Raw genomic sequence first — 20,494 nt, 5'->3', positions numbered from 1 at the left:
AAGAGGGTTATGCAGTTTATGCGCCGCACAAGACCCCGGATCACATGCTAACAGCTCATGTGATCCACTCAGTCACCAGACAGATAGATAAACACTACGGTACAGAGTTGTACTAAGAACCGCCATTATTATTTGATCATCTCATCAGAAAAAATGACGCTTCTTAAAATCAAGGTTAGGTGGCTCTGTGTCTACTCCACAGTCCACGTCCGAAACACCATCGGCCCATCTGGAGATACCTCCGAATTAGGGATCGTTGGCCGACAAGCTGCAGGCCGACACCTTTCGACCTCGGCAAGTTGCCCTCCCCACACCTAGAGGCCCGCGGTTACACAGTTCATAGTGGTCAGCACAACGGCCGATTTCTCAGCCTGGCGAAGCTGTCAACTCATGTTAATAGCTGCTTCTTCCTGTTTTCTAGAGATTCTTTGAAGACTTTTGCATAGAAGAATTCAACCATCATCGCATTTTTAGAACTTGATAGCGGTGTTTCATTCTGTTAGCTCCTCTCCTCGACAAGATGCCTTTCCACACTGCGTTAACGAGGAAACTGGGCATCGCCGGTGAGTTGCATGGACTTGGGGTTGTGGAAAGGTGCTCAGGTAGCTGACGGATTTACAGTCCCTGTGGTACAGGGAGGTATGCAATGGGTTGGATACGCAGAGCTCGCTGCGGCGGTTAGCAACGCAGGTGGTCTGGGAATTGTACGTCTACGGGTCTCGACGCAATGAAGAAGACAGCTAACTCAGGAAAGCTCACTGCACTCACGCAACCCACCCCTGAAGACCTCCGCAAGGAGATTCGCCGATGCCGAACCATGACCAAGAAGCCCTTCGGCGTGAACCTGACCCTCCTCCCGGCCCTTGTGCCCCCAGACTACGCTGCCTACGCACAAGTAATCATCGACGAGGGCGTCAAGATCGTCGAGACAGCCGGCAACAACCCCGGCCCCGTGATCACGCAGTTGAAGAAGGCCAACACGATCATCCTGCACAAGTGCACGACCATCCGCCACGCCAAGTCCGCCGTGAAGCTGGGCGTGGACTTCCTGTCCATCGACGGCTTCGAGTGCGCCGGCCACGTCGGCGAGCACGACATCACAAACTTCATTCTCCTCAGCCGGGCGCGCCAGGAGCTCAACGTTCCCTTCATCGCCTCGGGTGGGTTCGCGGACGGACAGGGTCTTGCGGCGGCGCTGGCGCTCGGTGCGGAAGGTATCAACATGGGTACCCGGTTCATGTGCACTGTTGAGGCGCCCATCCATCAGAAGGTCAAGGAGGCCATTGTGGCGTCGGACGAGAACAACACCAACCTGGTTATGAGACGGTGGAAGAACACCTCCCGTCTGTTCAAGAACAAGGTGTCGGAGGAGGCGCTGAAGGTCGAGAGGGAGAGCAAGACGGGCGAGTTTGCCGAGATTGCGCCCTTCGTTAGCGGCAAGAGAGGCCGTGAGGTGTTCCTGAACGGCGACATTGACTACGGTGTAAGTTCCTATCCCCTTCCCGTTAACATCCCTTGTTATGCGCCGCGATTCCATAGACTAACATGGTTTAATTTGCAGGTATGGACCGCGGGTCAAGTCATTGGTCTGATTCACGACATCCCGACGTGCGCGGACCTCCTGCAGCGGATTGAGAGAGAGGCCGTCGAGGCCATTGATCGGTCTAAGTCGTTGTACACGGCAACCGCAGGGCAAAGCAAGCTGTGAGGTTTGACTATGTAGCTCTGTTGCTCTGTTTCGTACGTCAACAATCCAGATTGAGATTGTTGGATCATGGATGTTTGTCATTGGTACCTGGAATGTAGATCACCATTATAAGTGAGATGAACACTGGATTGCCTCTTTCCTTGTTGATCCTCTCTAGGTAAACCTCTTCCTGCGGAATGTAAGGACTTTTGGCTATTTTTCTGGATCTGCACATGTATTTGACAAAGCACGGAGTTTATCCCTTGCCTCCCTTCCATAGCGGAGCGGACAATTACCGGCATTTATCTCATAAGGGAACGTGACTTTCTCGGAGCGTGTAAACAAAGAGCATGGAGGCCTATCTGAAAGTAAATGTCTCTTTTGGACAGAGAACGGTGTAGCAGATGTCAGAAAGGAGCATGTTAAATGGAGTAGAAGGGGTTCAGTCTGATTTTCATAGCCATATCCGTAGTGTCATAGCCCTAACTAATCATACATCTATTAGGAGCCAGCAAGCTCATAAAATTAAGATCAACCATATACGAATATCACCATTGCTTTCTCCTCGAGTCGTGCTCGATTCAGTCATGCAAATAAAGCCATAGACTTCAAACATGTTTCTGTTCCTTACTTTGCACTACTCTATACACCGAGCATAAGGCTCCAATTGTTCGACTAAATCAGTATCAAATAGATAGAACCACGGATCAGCTGAGATACTGTCTCAAGTGTCAGGCAGAAGGTTAATTTGTTTGTTGACATGGTTGTCGCCGATGGAAGGCGACGAGATGCATCTATATATGCCGGTAGACGTACCTGTAACTGGAGTGCATCCGCGTCAGTTCCGCAACTCAGAGTTTACTTTCAGGAAGTGTACTAGGGATCCATGAACAGACACCCATCGCAAGCATGGACTTGATATCTTCTATCTTTCCCTGTGCCCAGCGGCGCAAGCCGCTGAAATTCCCCGCTCAAGAGCGAAATGGCGCACAGCCAGAGAGTGAAGCGTCTCACGCCTCTTCAGCAGCGTCAAGAACCGTCCCCAGCAAGTCCTCAGTGAGGATGTCGGTTCGGATTGTTGAAGCAGTCGACTCGCAGACGACCATTTGCCCCGAGGAGCCCGTGAATGACCATGACGGGCTATTGGAGAACGAGAACGAGAACGAGAAACAGAGGCCTCTAGTCTCATCTATCGAGCATAAAGACGCAGACGCAGGCGCAGATGCGGACTCAGCGGAAGACGCCAACATTAGAGTCATCCACATGGATCTGAGCGATACCCCGACAGCAACCCACGACCGTCACAATCAAAATCCAAAAGAACCACTGATTCCCGCCCTCCCCCGAAAGCCGCAAAGCTCCCCGAGGTCAAAAGCCGCATGATAGAGAATATCCCCGAGGAAAGCGACGACGAGGAGGAGGGCAACACACCGTCATTCGAAGACGACGCTGCCGAGAAATCATCTCAAGACGCCAAACGCAACTCAACCTGGCGCCAGAGCTCCAGAAAGTCTCTAGTCGACATCATCAACCTCCTGCAATCGACGACCAGCAACAACATCAGCACCCTCCGCATCAACAGCCTGAAGTGGCCCTTACCTCCCAAATCCCCCACCGCCCACGGCCCTCCACAGCTTTATCCTGCCGGTCTTCGACTTCGTTCAGCTCGTCGGTAACAGCCACCGTAGAGTTCGAGAAGCCGACCCCCATCGTCAAGAAAGAGAGACGGATGGGAGCAGCGATGCTCCCCTCCATCCGACTTGGGGCCAGGAGATGGAGCGTCGATGACGGTGGCATTGGCAATGACGGCAGCATGAACCCCAAGGGGCCTCGCCCTCTTTTTTGCGAGTAACGGAGTTCGGAGTCTGGCTTTGTTCTTTCGGGCTGTTTTTGCGGTTGTGGGGCTGGGTTTCTATGGTCGTTTGGGGTCCTGGTTGCGGGGGCTGTTATCTTGCCTGTGGATATTTGATTCTTCTTCTCTTCTTCCTTTTGTTTTCGTGTCTTTTCTTTCTGGGGTGATGGATTGATATACATACTTTCAATAACTTAATCCTGTAACTTGCTGGCAAAGAAGGAGATTTCAAATGCGATATTCTTAATGTCAATCAGAGCATTTTGCTATTCATCTCAGTGTTAGGTGCAAAGTTCATCGAAGTAATTGGCAATATGTTGAACACACTACTGCACGACCATTTCTGCTAGCTAGGAATGCCTGTCTAGGCACCTTTTTAACTCAGTGATTTCAAGTGCATTCGACGATATCTGGATCGACTATACCGGTACATGGAGCTTCGAAATAGCCACACAGAGTGGATACCGATGAAACGTGCGACTACAGGTCTCCGGTGATCAAGTGATTCAGATAGGAAGCTGATCAAGTGGATTGCAAATACAACGCGTCGCATATAGGACGGAAGATTGCGGTGGAATGGCTGTTGAAATGTATGGCGCGCTTCCTGTGTGAGAGGAATGCTGGAGATGCACGCGACGTCCATAGGGAATGACCATGGCACGAACTACAATGTTCGTCATCAGGAAAGAGATTTGTCAGGAAAGAAGGTTAGAGGCAATTCTATGCATTAAATTATGTATGACAAAGCCAGCATCGATAAATGCCGGTTGCCCACAGGCAGAAAGTATTGAGGAAAACAGTGCAATCTTCTTTCTCCGAGTGCCACAGCACAATTAATGATACACAATTCAGCAACAGGTACCATATCTATCAAACAGAAGATTCCCGGGACCCTGCTCCCTACCCCGAGCCGCCATATCGAATCTCCACACGCTGGCTGAGAGCGCCAACAGCAGAAGCGACGAGTAGCTTACAGGATAGAACCGAGGGCAATGCAAGGAAGACCCAGGCCAATGAGGGAACCGCTCTGGTAGACGTTAGTAGTGAACTAGACATTTGTAGAAAGAAGACTTACGGCATCGGAAGGAGAGTTCTGGCAGCAGGCAATGTTCTGCTTGCACTTCTGGTTGACCAGATCCTGGACGGCAATAGCAATGATGGGGACTGGAATATGTCAGTATGGACGACCAATCTTCGGAACAGCTTAACATACTCTGGAGGTCCAGCTTGGAGCACTGGTTGAAGAGACCGAGACCCTCGGAGCCAGATCCACCACCGATGAGGTTCTTGAGGGTACCAGCGAGGATACCCTCGTCGATGTCGGTGACATCACCGGCGTAGGTGGCCTTGTTGCAGCAAGAGAGCTGAGCCTGGTCACCACACTTCTCGGTAGCCTGCTTCACGGTGATGTCGTCAGGAACGGGGAAGCGGACGTTGGCGTTCCCCTTGTTGCCAACACCATTGCCAGCAGCGTTAGCATCGTGCTGGGGAAGGGCGGCCACGGAAACGGCGAAAGCGAGGACAGCAGCGCTCAAGGAGAACTTCATTGTGACGGTGGGGTTTGAAAAGGGAGTGAAGACTCGGAGTGAATTGGGTTTGGAAAAAAAGTGAGAAGATTGTACTTCGAAGGAAAGGCTTGTCAACGAGGGTGATGGTTGATGGAGAGGAAAGAGAATGGCCACAGGTGAAGTGAAGACATCTTTATATAGACTCAGGTGGAGGCAGCGAGCTCTCTGTTGATGCTAGTTCTATCCGCCCTTGATTGAGCTCTCTGTCATGGTAGCTATCCAGCTTGAGTCCCTGAGTGGAATGTGGTATGCAAGGAATCCATCGTGATTTGTCCCTCCAGAGTCAGAACCGCGTTATCGCAATCTCGCAGCCCTGGATTAGAGCTCTCTGCCCCAGCGGTTGGTATGGATCTGCAAAACATTCGATTGATCTGAACCAACAAGTCAGCTTCCAGCATACCACGCTCTCGTGAGCCACGCCTCGTTCAGGGGACCGGCCGTGCGTCGACTGAGACCGCATAGTCCGCGTCTTCTGTCTCATTCCCCTGGTTCTACGACGTCGATCATACATGCAAGCGGTAAACTCACCTGTGCCCGCTTGGTCATTGGGTTGCATTACCTGCCGCGGAGCTATCGCAGGCTTACCGCATTCAAAACAACTTTCAATTTCTTGAGTCTCCATATCACACGATTATGGCCAATTCCTGCGGTTCCAGCCATTCCATCAGTGGCGCACCCCGTATGACTCCACTCTCACTTGATACAGAGTGAGCGCCTGCTGGCATAGTACGGGAAGGGCTAACCCTTATGCGACTAGGGATCGGAGTATTCAAGGGCCTCTCGTTCGGCATGCAGGTGCCAATGGTTTCAACGTGCGTGCTGCTGATTTAATCCAAGGTTGCAGAAGCTTGCAGGGCCTGCAAAGCCTTCTTGTTGATCTGCAAGGGACTCTCCATCTCGTTCGACTGGTGGATAGTGTATAGTCATCGCAAGGGTTACTACGTAGCTGACCCTGTCCCATGGCTCAGCTGTCCAGCCTCATTCTATCTCGTCATAAACAAGATTAAATTTTCCGAGCGTGCTCGAGCCGGTTTCTCTTGTGTTTCCTTTGGTGAGAGCTCCAGCCAGGCTCAAGTGGGCAAGGGAAAGCTGATTTCCTCCTTTGCTTTGTTCCTGGCAACAAGCGAGGCAAGGGGCTGTCTATCGGAACTATGGAGCACGTAGATGCGTGCTTTTTCCCAGATGGCGCCAATGATAGGCCATCCTGTCTTCCCGAATGTAACTCGCTCCGTTCGCAGTTGCTCGTCGCTGAGTCGTGATGAAATCGACTTTGGTTTCTCTTTCCGTTTTCACTCTAGCTCACATGTTGCTGTCGGGGAAACACTCCCTGCGCTCCACATTACTCGATTGAGGATCTTTCAAAACAAATAATAAAGAGCCTCCTCGTGCTGGATGGATGTGAGCTGGTCGCATGGTCTGATCATGAGTTGTAGTCATGTATGGCAGGCGTCTCGACAGTGTAGCCGTAAGCCGTACTCCAGTCTCCAGTCGTCGAAGAGGTCTACAGAACGGTACTATCTCCAATTAGGATTACCTCGAGCGAAGGCTATGTTCTCTCATTGTCGTACTGTTTCGCCTATGCTGCTCGTCTCTATACAATGTCTGTTCCGAGGTGCCAGTATACTTCGATATGGAGTAGATGGTTCCTTCACACATAAAGTTATTCGTTCAAGATCATGCTCGTAGGCATTCGATGGGACCGTGTAGCTAGTGGACTAGGTTTAGGGACTCCATTGTTATCCTTGATGTTACCTTCTGCTGGCATGAATGGTAATGGTAGGTGTTGGGACTGTATCTCTGTTGGTTAAAATATATATTTCTACCTGCCACATCCGGACCACATCCACCCAATGGAACATCCCACAACATGTATGAACTTTCATTTATAACTCTGTATATTTAGCACTATAGGATACAGGTGTGGATGCTACAACAAATGTAGCGGTACTATATGAGCTACGATATGTTGTTAATGCTATTGTGAGCTTCGTTGGTCTATACATGGCCGAGAAGTGACAAGCCGCGGAGTATGTTAAAGTCCATCTTAAAGGCCGCTCAATCTATTACTACCTAGTTCCCCACTAGCCTCGTCCAGAAATATACTACAAGTCAATGATTCATATATCTCACCACAGAATGTTATTATGGCAGAGAAATCTTTCATTTTGACTATAGTATCAACTGGCTCCCTTTCACTGTCACCTCATCATAGACCAGCGCAAACTACCACTCGGCATCACTAACGTCTCATCGACCTCATGATCGATTCTATGTGACAAACTATTAGTATGATGCAATGACCTATCCAAGTATCTACAGTCGTGGCTATCTAAGCGGTCACATTCCTGCCTTGTACTCTAATCTCGTTGATTATCCCTTGACCGAGGCAGTCTTAAATGATACCGAGAACGGGGCGAATAATCTTAACATCTGACTCAAAGTCTAGACATTGCTAATGAGATCTACCCTCAATGGAATGCTGAGGATGAGTTTCAAATTGCTGACTGCCCAGCTGTGATGACACAAACAAACACAACGAGTCATCCGCGATCTCCCAGGTTGTTGCCGTCACTGTCCAGTCCATTATCGCGGCCATAGGCCCTTCTGCGTAGAAGTGGTTCTATCTCTCAACTATCGAGGTTACTGAAAATCAGCTTAGATCCAACCCTCGATATCAACCTAGACTAGGCTGAGCGTTCTTCCTATTGCTGCATCTTGACGTCCTGATTACTGGTTCTTGCTCGAGACTATTCCAGCAAGCAACAGAGCCTTTAATGGAACTTTCCATCGGTCTGATAAAAGAAGTCACGCTTGCATCTTTGACGCGTTGGTCTTGATTTATGCTAGCAGACTGCCAACGTCGAGTTCGAAGTAGCTTCGACTCTCTGTTTCTGCGGCGAGCAAATTGGCAAAAAGATGAATTATAGTATTCTGGATGATAAGCCGGAGTGAAAATGAGAATATCATTTACATATGCCTTTCAACCCGTGAGAGCGTCGACCACCAAGTCCACACAAGTATGCTAGACAGTCAGAACAGTGGACTCCTGCTTTGATGCCTTAGTGCCTCAGGATCCGTAAAAGAAGACATATGCACTAGTCCCAATATGGTTGGCGTACGATGATGATTGTCGGAGTTGATCATCCGCTGCGGAACATCTGTAATTTGCAAGTAATTCTGCTACGCCTCTCCGCATCTCTGTTGACAAGCATCGGACGTGCTCTCCAACTGTTCAAGCAGTGCTAACTCCAAAATGTCCGCAAAACCTCCATCTAGTCCTCTTGACCGTTCCCCCAGCACAGAGAAAGGCGCCGCGGACAGCTTATCGGAGCTGCCCGTGGACAACCAGGAAGAATCGAAGACTCGCGCCCAGGATACATATGAGGACGAACAATCAACACAGAACGAGGACGAGGGAAATGACACATCACCGAGCAAAACACAAGATGCCGAACAAAAAACAACAGGCCCACATGATGATAAAGAGAATGCCAAAGAGGAGGACGCTTCTGCGCCACCATTACCAGACGAGCCACTCCCACCACCGCTACCCAACGAGGCTCCTCCCGATGAGGACGATGGCTGGGAGCCTGTCTGGGATGCAACCGCTCAAGCGTACTACTTTTACAACCGCTTCACCGGCGTTTCGCAATGGGAAAACCCACGGGTGCCGGATGCCGCATCAGCACCAGCACCGGCATTAGCACCGGTGCCTCTGGGTGACGCCGCGGAAGGTGTAAAGGAGAAAAGCCTCGTCGTAGGCGGCTACAATCCGGCGATCCATGGTGATTACGATCCCACGGCGTCCTACGCGCAGCAGTATGAGGAGCCCACCCTCGGAGGTGCTGCGGCGGATCCCAGTGGCTCTTACGGGGCTGTTGGTGCGTTCAACAGGTTCACAGGCCGGTGGCAGCCTGCCACTCTGACACCGGAGAACTACAATGATGAGAATAAATCGCGGCGGCAGATGAATGCGTTCTTTGATGTGGATGCGGCTGCCAATGCCCATGACGGGCGGAGTCTGCGGGCGGAGCGCAGTGCTAGGAAACTCACCAAGAAGGAATTGAAGATGTTCAAAGAGAAGAGAAGGGAGAAGAAAGAGGAGAAGCGGAGGGCGTGGCTACGCGATTGATGCGAGGAATGGTATTGTTGTTTTCGTACTACTGCTGCTAGACTTTTTGAGATACCTTGAGATACCTTTTGATTCTGTGCATGGGTTGGGGGCGTTTTTGACAGATGTACTATATGGGATTGCATAGCATAGAAGCAGCGCGCTTTTTCTCTTCCATTGACCGTCCCCAGAAGATTCGTAGTCCGCACCGTGGTGGACTCTGCGTAGCTGCCATCCAAGGTTCCCCACAATTGGTCACGTGCTATTGATATCGAAGTTTCTTTTTGCAACTATCAACGAGTATACAGTTGGGATATTGAGCAAAACGCGAAGTATATAAAGCTTGGAGTATATAAAGCTTCAAGTACCAGTCTTCATCCTAAGGTTAGTAAATTTACATTCTGTTTGTTTGTGGTAGTCGTTCTGTGATATCAACTTTTGCGAGAGCGCCTTATCGATATATATCAAGCATCATGGAGGGGCATAACTGTTCTACAAATTGGACGTGTCGATGATGCACAATGATCTCTATTGATTATCGTTTCATGCTATCCATCTACACCTTTCAATTGTGATTTTTAAGCTCCTATTGTTTGTGCTTGGTTTGTTGAAAAATTTTCTCATCCGGCTGCCATCGGTAGAATCGCTTCAGAAATGAAAAAAAGCAACTTATATTTCAATAACTAACTAAGTCACAGATACCAAATCACTGCATTGGTCCGCATCTGGAATCAGATAGAGCAAGCACATCCAGAAGCATTTTCTTCTAGAATCTAGAAGCCCAAGGAAACACAGACAGCGCAAGATGTCTACATCCACGCCCGTCAAGCTCTCCTTCGAGGCAATCGACGACCTCATCTACGACGCCCGCGCAGGCGACCTGGAAGCCCTCAAGGCAGACCTCGCCACCCAAAGCAAAGAGCACAATTGCCCGGAGGCCTGGATCATCGCCTCCGCCATCGACGCCGAGCCCGAAGCCGAGGGCGGCTCTGGCTCCTGCCTGCTTCATTTCCCCGCGGCGAATGGCAATGCCGGTACGTCCACCCTACTCTTGTATTGTATATATGGGCGTGGCTGACGAATGCATGCAGAAATCCTCAACTATCTCTTGGCAACTCTAACCGCGCAATCTGCGGCGCCGCTCTCGGCGGAGCAGATCGCGGCTGTGGTTAACCATCGCAATCACTCGGGGAATACGCCGCTGCACTGGGCTGCGCTGAACACGCACCTGGAGTGTGTGAAGGCGCTTGTTGAGGCGGGTGCGGATATCGGTGTTAAGAATGATGCGGGGCTGGATGCGATTTTCCTGGCGGAGAGGACGGCTTGGTCGACTGAGGAGGAAGGGAAGGAGGCGCCTGCTGAGGAGGAAGGTGCTGGGGAGATGTCCAAGGGCGGCAGGTTGTGGAGTGGTTGCTGAGCTCGGATAAGGCTGGTGACTTGGAGGGAGGTCTCAGTGTTAGTGCTGGTGTTGGTGCTGAGGGATCAGCATCAGCGTCAGGGTCTGGGGAGGCGATGGATGTGGATGAGAAGAAATGATTACGACTATCCTCCCCTTTTTGTTGCCTTCCGAGTAAATATTTCTTTTGTTACGAATACCATTAGACAAAAGTTCTGAGTTGACACCTTGACAATGATAGGTTAATTCTCCTGTATCTAGATCTAGTTCGTATGTTCAGCGTCGCTGGTCTATCTATATTGATATGTAAACATGAAATGTACTATTAGTCGCGTCGAGCCTTGCCTTGCCCACTGGAGGATAAGCGCGAGGCTGGACTGGAGTAAGAACCTTCCATCTGCACGCCCTTCCCATCTCTGATTTCCCGGACCTTCATATTAAGACCGACCCGGAACCGTCGGTCTCGCCATTGAACAGTGACGCCCCCGTAGAAGGCCCAAATCCAGATGGGCAGAGCGAGCATCTCTCGGCCCAGCCATGCCGCAAACCAGTGGGAGAACGGCCGTCTCGTCCTTCGGCGTGCGGGAGGCTGTGCAAAGCAGGGCGTGTCGTCGTTCAGCTCGACGGCCTTCGCGGAATGTAATTTGATGTACAGTGTCCAGTCGACCAATATCCAGGCTGCGATGCTCAGGAAGAAGAATGCGAAGAACGCTGTCCACGAGGTCATCTGGCCTGCGAATCCCAACCCTTTGCGCTGCAGGAACTGAGCAAGAGATGTGGTAACACCCCATGCTCCGTACAGAGAACATAGGATTGATTCCGTGCCTGGCTCAACCATAGTCGCAAGGAGGACGGTGAACTTGCGCACGCGAAGCCACCGAACTCGACGTGCCATATAGCCCCGGACACTCATGCTCGCCACAGGCTGGACGGCAAGGTCGCCAAAGACCATGCCATGTTTGCCCCAGCTTTCGCCCAATTCCTTCTCTTCACGTATCTGCTTTTTCCAAAGCAGATCACCAATCAAATGATCCTCGCAGATATTGTCAGAGAAATAATCAATACCGGGACGGCGGGGCTGCGAGTCCATCGGGGATGGTTTCGTCAAATAGTCCAAATGAGACCGGCGAAACATGTTGGATTTCCCAACAATGCACGGCGCAATGAGAACAGTGTTAATGGCAGTATACATCTTCGCATGCGAGGACGCCAGAAACAACTCCTCTAATCGACCGCCCCCAGTCGCAAGCCAGCCAACTTCTCGGTGCTGTTGCTCAATCATGGCAAAAGCGTCGCGCCTCTCAGAAGCAGAATCGCCTTGGGCGCACGCTTGAAGAAGGGCCTGCCGCTCCTCCCTCAAACCGCTAGTCCCCGTCACATCCACCGCAATGGGCAAGTGGTGTACGAACTTGTACTTCCTGCCCGGTGTGTCACCAATCCCGCATAGTCTGTCCACCATCCGCCCGCAAACCCCTCGTCCCACCCACACGTTGCAGTCCAGGATCCATACAATATCACCCTTGGCCTCTCGGTAGGCACGGCTCATGTTTCGAATCTTCGGATTCGGTCCCAGATTGTAATTGGCTGCATTGTTAGGCTGGAGTAACGGATCCTCTTCTTCGATGTAGATGTGCGCATCGGCCTGCGGGAAATCTGACAGAAGTTTCTGCAGGGTTGGATAAGCGGGGTCTGCTCGGGACGAGACGCAGAAGTAGACGGTCAGTTTGTCACGGGGATAGTCTTGGTAGAAAGTCGCAGCCAGGCAGTCGTAGAGATACGGCTCAAGGCCTTTGATGGGCCGAATCGCGGTGACGTGAGGGGCGTTGGAGGACGAGGCTGCATGGGATTTCCGAGGTCTGCGCGAGAAGTGCATCCATCTGTTCACGTACCACACATTAGCTCAGGTCGCAGGGGGCAATTGAAAAAAAACAAAAAATACATTTGAAAGTATCCCAGAAGACAGACGGCGAACACGGTCGTATACCAGATCAAGCACACCCAACCCACTGCAGTCGACCACGCGAGTTCGCCATGTCCGACGGCCGATCCGACATTCAAGCGGCTCAAATGCGACTGAAGCTCTAGCATGGGCAAAGAAGACGACAAAGAAACGACTGAGAGGGGACGCAGACGTTCAAAGAGGACATTCTACTGGAGACGGGCGGTGGAGAAATTCGACAGAAGTGAAAGTGGTCGCCGGAAGCACTAGGATGGCATCGATCGTGCTCATCGTCTGATTCACAACGGTACCGCCAAGCTATAGAATTATTATATTGTCATGTCCTTATGGGAGAGACATGCTTGCATAGTCATGTCACTAACTTGGACTAATTGGGTCGATATTCCACTTGGATGCAACGGTTCATCTTGTTGGGCTATGACTAGACAGCGGAGTGGACACTTGGAAAACAAACGTGTCAGCTCACAGCCTCAATTCAATTCAGGCAGCGCAATAATCATGTTGTCTTAGAACAGACACAAGCAACTTTGATCTAGTTGCGTATTCTCATACCCTAGCTCAATGATTACTTCACAGGTCTATTCGGAAAAGAAAAGAAGGGTTGTTTTCATTATTTTACCTTTAATCGTTTGCAATAGCACCGTAAGCTCAAAATAAATACAAATACAAATGGAGCTTTAATATCTCAACGATAAGCAAATCCCTCAATGCCAAGTATGGATTCCATACGCTGCTCCAATGACACCAAAACAGCCAATACCCTCCTGAACCATGTAGCTGTCGCCCCAGCTCGAGAAAAAAAAAGATAGACCGAACTCCGAGATCGCCATTCCATGCAGAGCGCAGTGATGCGGACCTATGTCTTCTTCTTCTTTCGAACCAGGTTGGCATTGAGCACGTTCACACTGGGTGCCTGATTCGACTGGACGGGAGTTGGGTTGGCCGCTTCAGAATCCCCCGGCGCACCTTCTACCTCCCCTGGCTTGTCGCTCTCCGTATCAGCCGTTTTGCGCTTTCGAACAAAGGCTGTATTAATGACAGTTGTAGCGTCCGTATGTTTCTGACCAGGCTCCGTCGAAGTATTTCTCCCCTCGACCCGTTGACCAACCCAAAGCTGATCAGCGAGCGAGGCAACTTTCTCGGCCCATGCCTTTGTGCTGGCGATAGCTTTATGTTTGGTGTCAAAGTCTTGATCGATGAGAAAGTTGATTGCCGCCTTGTAGTCTTCCTCACTCAAGACTGCGTGACCTCGGCCTGTATCTGGCCAAAAGAACGCACTGGGCCCCGTAGCTTGCTGTACTGTAGCATGGGTGTCGGAAGACGAGGCACTGGGTTGGGTTATTGATGATGTTTGGAGACCACTTGTGGGAGGTTGCGATGGAGCAGACGCAGACGCTACTTCATCCTTTTGTTTGGTCGCATCTTGGGTCGTCTCTGCAGATGTAGAGACAGCCTTCTCGACATCCCGCGAAGCGACACGAGAGCTCGTCATCTGGACCGAATTGACAAGACCTGGCGGATTAATGACAAGCCACAAGAACCCGACTAATCGGCCGGCCGAACATTCCTGTCGAAAGGACATCATCTCCCAAAACTGCGCAAGAGACTTCACGCTTCGCCAATGACCAGAATTCTCCTTGGAGCCTTTGGCTCCCGTCGACTCTGGCAATTCATCGTCCAAGTCGATTAGAAAGCGCGTCTTGGGGTCATCTGGGAAGCGAGGAACGAGACACCGTGGCGGAGCGTTGGGATTATCACAGAGCTGATGGAGCGGGTAGCTATTTAACCATCTCGGCCGATCCTTGTCATCAGACCTCGCTGTAATTGGGAAGAAGCCCCGAGTCTCGAACTTGTCGCATCCTGGAACAATCAGGAACGCTGTTGCTGAACTCTTCGCCGACTCCTTAGTTTGATCATGCAGTGCCTTGTCATGAGAACCTGTCTCAGGCTCATATTCTCGTAGGATGGGGTCAATGACACGACACCACCATTTGATTAACCCACGATCATCCAAGACATGCTTTTCAGGGTTCTCGATGCTTCCGGGAAACAAGTACTGATTCTGGGCTCGGGCAAACAGCGACACCATCAACCGGACTCCTGGCCGTTGTCGGGTCTGCACAAGAAACGACAGAAACGCATTTGAGATAAGCCTAAGAAGTGAGACCTTGGGCGCATTCTTCAGCAGATGCAGGTAGCCAGTTGAATCGGCCTTGGAGACGAAAATAGTCGTCAGATGCGCGGTGCCGTAGACCAGCACTTCGATCCCAAAGACGATCACTTCCGACTCCTCGTTCTCATCGGGACTAATGGAGACTGCGAGGAAATGATTCTCGCAGAAAGTCCACTCGGGTTCTTCGCCTGGTGGAGCTGCAAAGAGAGCCACACACGGGCTTGGGGCCGATGAGATATGGCGGATCGTCACCTTTACCCCCGTGGGGAGCACCTTGGCCAAGGAATCTCCCAGGTCGACATCAACTTTCGACATTTGAGCCGTCAGAAGCTCTTATTAGGTTGAAGTATTTCAAGAGAAAGAGATAGCCGTGTGTGCTCCCTCCCAGCCTCAGACGCGTTCCAACACACGGGCGCGTCACGTGTCGTTTTCCTTGGACCTCTGGCTGGTAAAGGAAGAATGAATTCTACCAAGGAGGTGGTGTCTCTTAATCACATTATATAAAGTGTCTATTACTACCTTATATGACAAAATTCCAATTAGTGCGCCTTTGGAAGGCTCACTCTATTCATGACACAGCAGTGATCGGTGGGCAAAATGCAATTACGCCAAATGCAGGCAAACGTGCTGGAGTTATTGACACTTGACAGTAAATCTCATCATAATGTTCAAAAATAACTGGCTGCAGCCTCAAGGTCATCGGCATTCAGGAGCGCAACACCCTCCTTAAGCAGAGTTCTCCAGACCGAATTACGGGTCCTGATGGGGTAGCTGGGCGTCTCCCAATATCTGGCTCCAATGCCCCTTTCCTTTGCGGTCGCGATTTGCGAGCGGAGAGTGCTGAGCTGCTTTTCTGTCAATATAGCTTCAGAATCACCCTCCGAGACTGTGCCAACGGCATGCGCAAAGCTTGTAGACGCGATGGGAGAGATCAGGTCTGTGATGCCGGCATTCTCAGGCTCGTTCAAGGACTCGAGGTGAGCATCAAAGAAGTAGTCCCGATTTGCAACAGGCGCAACCATATCATAGGGTGTGTTGCCTGTGCCGATCACGGTAATGGGCCCGTTGGTGATGGTCTTGTTATTCTTCAGAGTTGTCAAATAACCATGTTCACGCAGCGGTTTCAAGGCATCAATCACAGCCTTGAAGGTCTCATGTCCATTGGTCTTTGCATCAATGAACAAGTAAAGCGTCTGGGAGACTGAAGTGTCGAACACGCCACTGACCGAGATCATCAGTTCTGTGTAAGCCAGACGCAATGAAGCTAACTTACTTGTTGGTGGGAGATGTCACAAAACGCGATCGAGGATTCTGGCGTTTGAGAACGTCGAGGATTGGATTAATATACAATGATTCCAGAGTTCTCTCTTCTGTCAGGGAAGACGTGTCATGGCCGACCTGTTCAATGTTAGAAGAAGACATTTATCGCTTGATGACTTTGTACTTACATAGAGCGTACCGTTGTACAGCCAGACATCTGCTTCCGTTGAGATGCATCCTTGTGAAAGAGCTTGAAGGGATCAGTCAAAAGCCATGCTAGAATGCGATGTGATCGAAATGCTGCCTTACCAGTGTAGAAAGGTACATCTCTCCAATAATCACTGACCAGAGAATTAGAGCCATTCTTACAGATTGATCAAATGAGTCTCCAAACTTACTTGTGAGAGTGAACTGGGATCTTATGTCAAAGTAAGTCGCACCCGATTAGCTCAATTTATCCAACAAGTGCATGGATACAACAATCGAGGACTCACAGGTACGATGCCTCTGGTAAAGTCCGTAGGATATCCGTACTCCTGACTTCGATGGGTATTATCGAGGACGTTCTGGAGGCCTGTGGGAAGCCCTGATACCATACCCGGCAATGCCAGGATAACGGCGGAGGCCGTAAAAAGCAGCGAGTGTGGTAGTAAAGTCATTTTTCTTTGCGAGCACCAGGCAAGTATACTTTGTTGGATGAAAGTTCTAAGAAGAGAAACAAACTCTACGAGGCTAGAACGCGATTATATTTCAGAATCGGATGTGATGATCGAGAAGATCCCCCCCAATGCCAAGTTTTGATGCCGAGACAGGGCTTGGGAGCCAATCCCTGTCTCACGTGGAGTACAATCTCACCACAGCCATGTTCATCAGCCAATACAGGTACGATGTGGAAGCACAGGGGTTTTATCCCAAATAAAATGTCAGATAAATTCCCCCTTCCTGGACTTGAGTTGTCCTTCACGCCATCAGATGAAACCAGTTAATTGGCTAACCGTCGTAGAACGGATATGGATTGACCATGGTTGATAACTATACAGCAGCCAGCGTGACTGACAATCTACAAGTCCAAAGCGCCAGACGATCCGAATGTGAAGCTTTGAAAGCCTATGCATCTGAAAATAACATCATATATCCCAAACACTGCCAGATGATTGGGAGAAGAAAATGACAAAAGGGCCCAAATGCTCTATACTTCTCGGACAGATGGTGGCCTTGAGCCACTCTGGGAGTCCTGTGTACTACTGCGCCTGAGACTCAAATTCCCGATGCGCTGCACCAAGTTGCTTCCAACCGCGTCGACTGCGCCTTTCGGAGCGAGCAAACTTGGACCTTGCGCGGCCGCCTCCTGAACCCTGAACAGTTTGATTCCTGTTCCGTTCCACACGCCAACAGTGCCGGGTGTAGCTCCAGATGCTGTGCCAACCACCATCTCACTTGAGAAGATGAAACCCCAAAGCAAAGACTCATACCATCCCAAGGACAGGGCTGACCATTCGAAAGAATGTACCCGTACAGGTGGAGGTTCTGATAACAGCCCTTGAATTGTGGGCTCTTCTGCAAAGGAGGGAAGATTCGCAATTAAAGTGCGAGCTTCCAGGTTTGACGCGGTCTGGAAAGCCGAATCGGGAATGTGAGGAGCAATGGCCGAAATGATAGTGAGAATAGTGTGAAGAGGAAGCTCTGGTAGCCATGACTCCAACTAAACGCGTGATTATTAGAACGATTAGACATAAAATACACGCACACCATCGAGTAGATACTTACCCAAGCAACAGTCGGTGTAAAACCGCTGGAAGTGGAGAACAGGGCGGACATGCTACTTTGACTGGTGATGCTGTTCTGCCGGGAGAAAGATGGCTGTCCAGCAGGCATCTTACCTCTGGCCTTCTCAGACATTCCCCGCAATTGTAGAGGGACGCTTTCATCTATAGCTGATGATGTTGACGGCCGTCTTGAGTTCTGCGCGGAGGGTGAAGACTGCGACGGCGTGTCTTGCCCGTCATGTTGGTCATCCGATTCGTCACCGCCAATAGCGAAGGGGCTATTCTCTTCAGGAATACGAGTCAAAGGCGAGCGTGTTCCTGACGACACATGAGGATCCTCTTCAGCCTGCGACAGGGTAGGGCTAGACGACGAGTCGCGAGATGCAGCCTTAGCTTTTCTCCTTTCATTTTGGCGTTCAATCTCTTGCTGGCCACTTTCGAGAGTGAAGGCTCGGACAGCTTCGAAACGTTTCCTGTACTTTAGAATGGCATATACTAGGAACGGGTTTTCTGCGACAGTCAGTCAGCGAGCCAAGCCGCTACGAAAGTGAAGGCATAGCGACACTTACTGGTGAATTGGTGATCAAGTATCGAGTTTATCGATTCAAGCACTGAGGCTAGGAGGGCATGGTTCGTTTCGTTAGCTAGGAGGAAACTGGGAGCGGACATCGAGGAGAAGAGCTGCAGAAGTCTGGAGCATGTGGCGGGTGAAAGATGCTCCAAGTAAGGAGCCACGTTGTTGATGATCGCTAAAAGCGCAGGATAGACAGCGTTCAGCTTGCCTTTGCTTGCGGTAAGCAGAGTATGGATGGACTAAGACACGTTCAGTACGGTCTCGCATGATGAATTCGGCGAAAGACAAACCATAACCAGGTAATCACCATAGGTACCCCTGAAGCCCGGAATACGGATGTTCTGAGGTAACGTCTCCTGAGCCTCAAATTTCATGTTGAGACTTTTCCCGAAATTCGGTTCAACACTCATTGTTTGTAAAATAAAGATGCACATTCTCACAACGCCTTGCTTGGATGCGTCGGTTTTGTACTCGATAGCGTAAAAGATACAGAGAATGGCAAAGTCATGGGAGCGACTTGAGTCAATGATAAATGACCTGAATCGCTTGTTGCACTGAAGGGCCTCCCAGAACAAGATGAGCATTTCCGGAGCCCATTTGATAGATTTCTGGCTGCCTGGAAGGTAAGAGTTCGTAACCTGCATCTGCCACTTCATCAGAACTAAGCACAGCCGACTGAAGAATGCAGACCCACATGTTGGTTCAAGATTCTGGTCATGCCATCGACAAGGAATTGAAAGTCTTGCGGTCGGTGCAGCCGACCAAAGTAATGGCGATAATAGTTCTTCGGCGGTGTCCCACGACCGTCCTCTGGGATAGGATATAGTAGGAGAACAAGGAGAAATTGTAGACAGTATATAACCAAGATCTGCTTGGAATCTTTCCAGACCACATGGTCATATGGAACCCTCCATGACGCAGGGTTGTACTTGATAGACTGCGTGAAACCGTGGTTAGTATGAGGCAATAGTCAGAATCATTCAGCACTGTACATACAGTATTTAGCAATGAGCATAGCAATGTGAGGACCACCTGCTTGTCAGGGCAGGTCGCAATGTAGGTAATGGCCTTAACACCCTGAACGGGTAGGAGACCTGCAGCGTCGTCAGCGTTGCGTCCCATATCGAGGACAAAGCACCTTACTCAGAGGCATGTACATCGCCTTTCCAGTCAAGGTAAGCAATAGTCGCAAAATCTCGCACCGGTTGCTTTCGAGCTCTTTGCTGGAGCCCATGGAAGTATTGCAGCCGACACCGCTTTGCCATATCGAGTATGATACCTTACCCTTAGCCGTTGAGAGCTTTGGGATCGTAAAGTCCGTGTAAAATAAAAGATCCAGCAGGTTGTCAATCAATTCCTCGGCCAAGGGCTTCACATCTTCGTAGTCATTAGTCCCGGGCAACGTCTCCTCCCGGCGTCCTTCAGCCTGCGCTTCGTCAAATAGGACTTCTGCTCCCGGTTGAGCTCCTCTAGTATTCTTCTTGCGTCGACCCCAAAAGAATTTCTCCTCCCATTCTTCTAGGTGCTCAGCCTCGTAGATGAAGGGAAGGATGCGCGTGAGTATGCGGATACAGTTGAGAACGTCTCTCTCGGGAGCGAGGTCGGGATCTGGAAAAGACGGATGATTCTTCAGAAAGGTAAGACGAGAGGTTATTGAAAGCAATAGTGTCTCCAAATTAGGTAATGCATGGTCGCGCGTCCGTCGTATATCTGCGGGAGTGAATAAGCTGAATACATCTTCTGTCGACTCTGGGAGCTCCCAGAACTACATCGAAGCAGTTAGCGAGTAGATGGCGATGAGAGATCAGATGAGATCTTATGACAAGGGAGACAAACTCTGGACCAGTAAGGATCATCAGCAGGAATGTCCTTCTCCTCTGACAGACGGAAGATTCCCTGCTTGAAGACCAACTTCGACTCCGAGGCTCCCATAGCGAAGCGACACCGGCGTGGGTTGATGGTATTATAACTTCATAGGGTGTTCAGGGAAAAGAAGAAGAATCAATATACAGAATCCAAGCGCTTTCACGGAGGTCCTTTTGATTTATATCGCTAAATGGAAGTGCCAAGTGGGCAAGCTGATTGTATGTTGGGTGTTGTGGTTCGCTGGTCCCGTCACGGCGGGAAGTTACCTCTTGGACCAACGG

At 50.3% G+C, this 20,494-nt stretch overlaps 9 protein-coding genes across 9 annotated transcripts; 4 read left to right on the top strand and 5 right to left on the bottom strand.

Moving 5' to 3' along the window:
- The first annotated feature begins 125 nt into the window (after positions 1-125).
- Positions 126-2,130, top strand: P174DRAFT_439033 (NAD(P)H-dependent flavin oxidoreductase). The gene is made up of 4 exons (XM_024826687.1): positions 126-563; positions 622-704; positions 755-1,483; positions 1,562-2,130. The coding sequence occupies exons 1-4, from the start codon at positions 521-523 to the stop codon at positions 1,706-1,708; spliced, it is 1,002 nt and encodes a 333-aa protein (XP_024685821.1). The 5' UTR covers positions 126-520; the 3' UTR covers positions 1,709-2,130.
- Positions 2,131-2,596: 466 nt separating this feature from the next.
- On the top strand, positions 2,597-3,539 carry P174DRAFT_510300 (uncharacterized protein; the record flags this gene model as incomplete). Its single annotated transcript, XM_024831658.1, has 3 exons — positions 2,597-2,987; positions 3,038-3,275; positions 3,353-3,539. The coding sequence occupies 3 exons, from the start codon at positions 2,597-2,599 to the stop codon at positions 3,537-3,539; spliced, it is 816 nt and encodes a 271-aa protein (XP_024685820.1).
- An 822-nt stretch (positions 3,540-4,361) lies between these two features.
- Positions 4,362-5,186, bottom strand: P174DRAFT_402332 (hydrophobin family protein). The gene is made up of 3 exons (XM_024823953.1): positions 4,753-5,186; positions 4,615-4,703; positions 4,362-4,566 (listed from the first exon to the last, which is right to left on the bottom strand). The coding sequence occupies exons 1-3, from the start codon at positions 5,084-5,086 to the stop codon at positions 4,510-4,512; spliced, it is 480 nt and encodes a 159-aa protein (XP_024685819.1). The 5' UTR covers positions 5,087-5,186; the 3' UTR covers positions 4,362-4,509.
- A 3,104-nt stretch (positions 5,187-8,290) lies between these two features.
- Positions 8,291-9,382, top strand: P174DRAFT_439031 (WW domain-containing protein). The gene has a single exon (XM_024826686.1). It carries the CDS (start codon positions 8,361-8,363, stop codon positions 9,237-9,239), a length of 879 nt encoding a protein of 292 aa, XP_024685818.1. The 5' UTR covers positions 8,291-8,360; the 3' UTR covers positions 9,240-9,382.
- Positions 9,383-9,525: 143 nt separating this feature from the next.
- On the top strand, positions 9,526-10,837 carry P174DRAFT_439030 (ankyrin repeat domain-containing protein). Its single transcript, XM_024826685.1, has 4 exons — positions 9,526-9,602; positions 9,917-10,252; positions 10,310-10,588; positions 10,609-10,837. Exons 2-4 carry the CDS (start codon positions 10,024-10,026, stop codon positions 10,752-10,754), a joined length of 654 nt encoding a protein of 217 aa, XP_024685817.1. The 5' UTR covers positions 9,526-9,602; positions 9,917-10,023; the 3' UTR covers positions 10,755-10,837.
- P174DRAFT_439029 (putative ceramide glucosyltransferase) lies at positions 10,837-12,967 on the bottom strand. Its single transcript, XM_024826684.1, has 2 exons — positions 12,554-12,967; positions 10,837-12,491 (listed from the first exon to the last, which is right to left on the bottom strand). Exon 2 carries the CDS (start codon positions 12,485-12,487, stop codon positions 10,940-10,942), a length of 1,548 nt encoding a protein of 515 aa, XP_024685816.1. The 5' UTR covers positions 12,488-12,491; positions 12,554-12,967; the 3' UTR covers positions 10,837-10,939.
- Positions 12,968-13,430: 463 nt separating this feature from the next.
- Positions 13,431-15,062, bottom strand: P174DRAFT_457910 (H3 histone acetyltransferase RTT109; the record flags this gene model as incomplete). The annotated part of the gene is made up of 1 exon (XM_024829596.1): positions 13,431-15,062. The coding sequence occupies one exon, from the start codon at positions 15,060-15,062 to the stop codon at positions 13,431-13,433; it is 1,632 nt and encodes a 543-aa protein (XP_024685815.1).
- Positions 15,063-15,258: 196 nt separating this feature from the next.
- P174DRAFT_402321 (uncharacterized protein) lies at positions 15,259-16,751 on the bottom strand. Its single transcript, XM_024823952.1, has 6 exons — positions 16,502-16,751; positions 16,406-16,425; positions 16,317-16,348; positions 16,196-16,257; positions 16,021-16,145; positions 15,259-15,968 (listed from the first exon to the last, which is right to left on the bottom strand). The coding sequence occupies exons 1-6, from the start codon at positions 16,664-16,666 to the stop codon at positions 15,416-15,418; spliced, it is 957 nt and encodes a 318-aa protein (XP_024685814.1). The 5' UTR covers positions 16,667-16,751; the 3' UTR covers positions 15,259-15,415.
- Positions 16,752-17,025: 274 nt separating this feature from the next.
- On the bottom strand, positions 17,026-20,436 carry P174DRAFT_439027 (Hid1 family protein). The gene is made up of 8 exons (XM_024826683.1): positions 20,184-20,436; positions 19,491-20,112; positions 19,344-19,441; positions 19,042-19,284; positions 18,638-18,991; positions 18,343-18,586; positions 17,775-18,283; positions 17,026-17,709 (listed from the first exon to the last, which is right to left on the bottom strand). The coding sequence occupies exons 1-8, from the start codon at positions 20,277-20,279 to the stop codon at positions 17,197-17,199; spliced, it is 2,679 nt and encodes an 892-aa protein (XP_024685813.1). The 5' UTR covers positions 20,280-20,436; the 3' UTR covers positions 17,026-17,196.
- Positions 20,437-20,494: the final 58 nt, after the last annotated feature.

Source organism: Aspergillus novofumigatus, assembly GCF_002847465.1.
Source record: "Aspergillus novofumigatus IBT 16806 chromosome Unknown P174scaffold_2, whole genome shotgun sequence".
In the NCBI taxonomy this organism is placed as follows: Eukaryota; Fungi; Ascomycota; class Eurotiomycetes; order Eurotiales; family Aspergillaceae; genus Aspergillus; species Aspergillus novofumigatus.
This window is presented reverse-complemented; position numbering and strand designations above follow the sequence as displayed.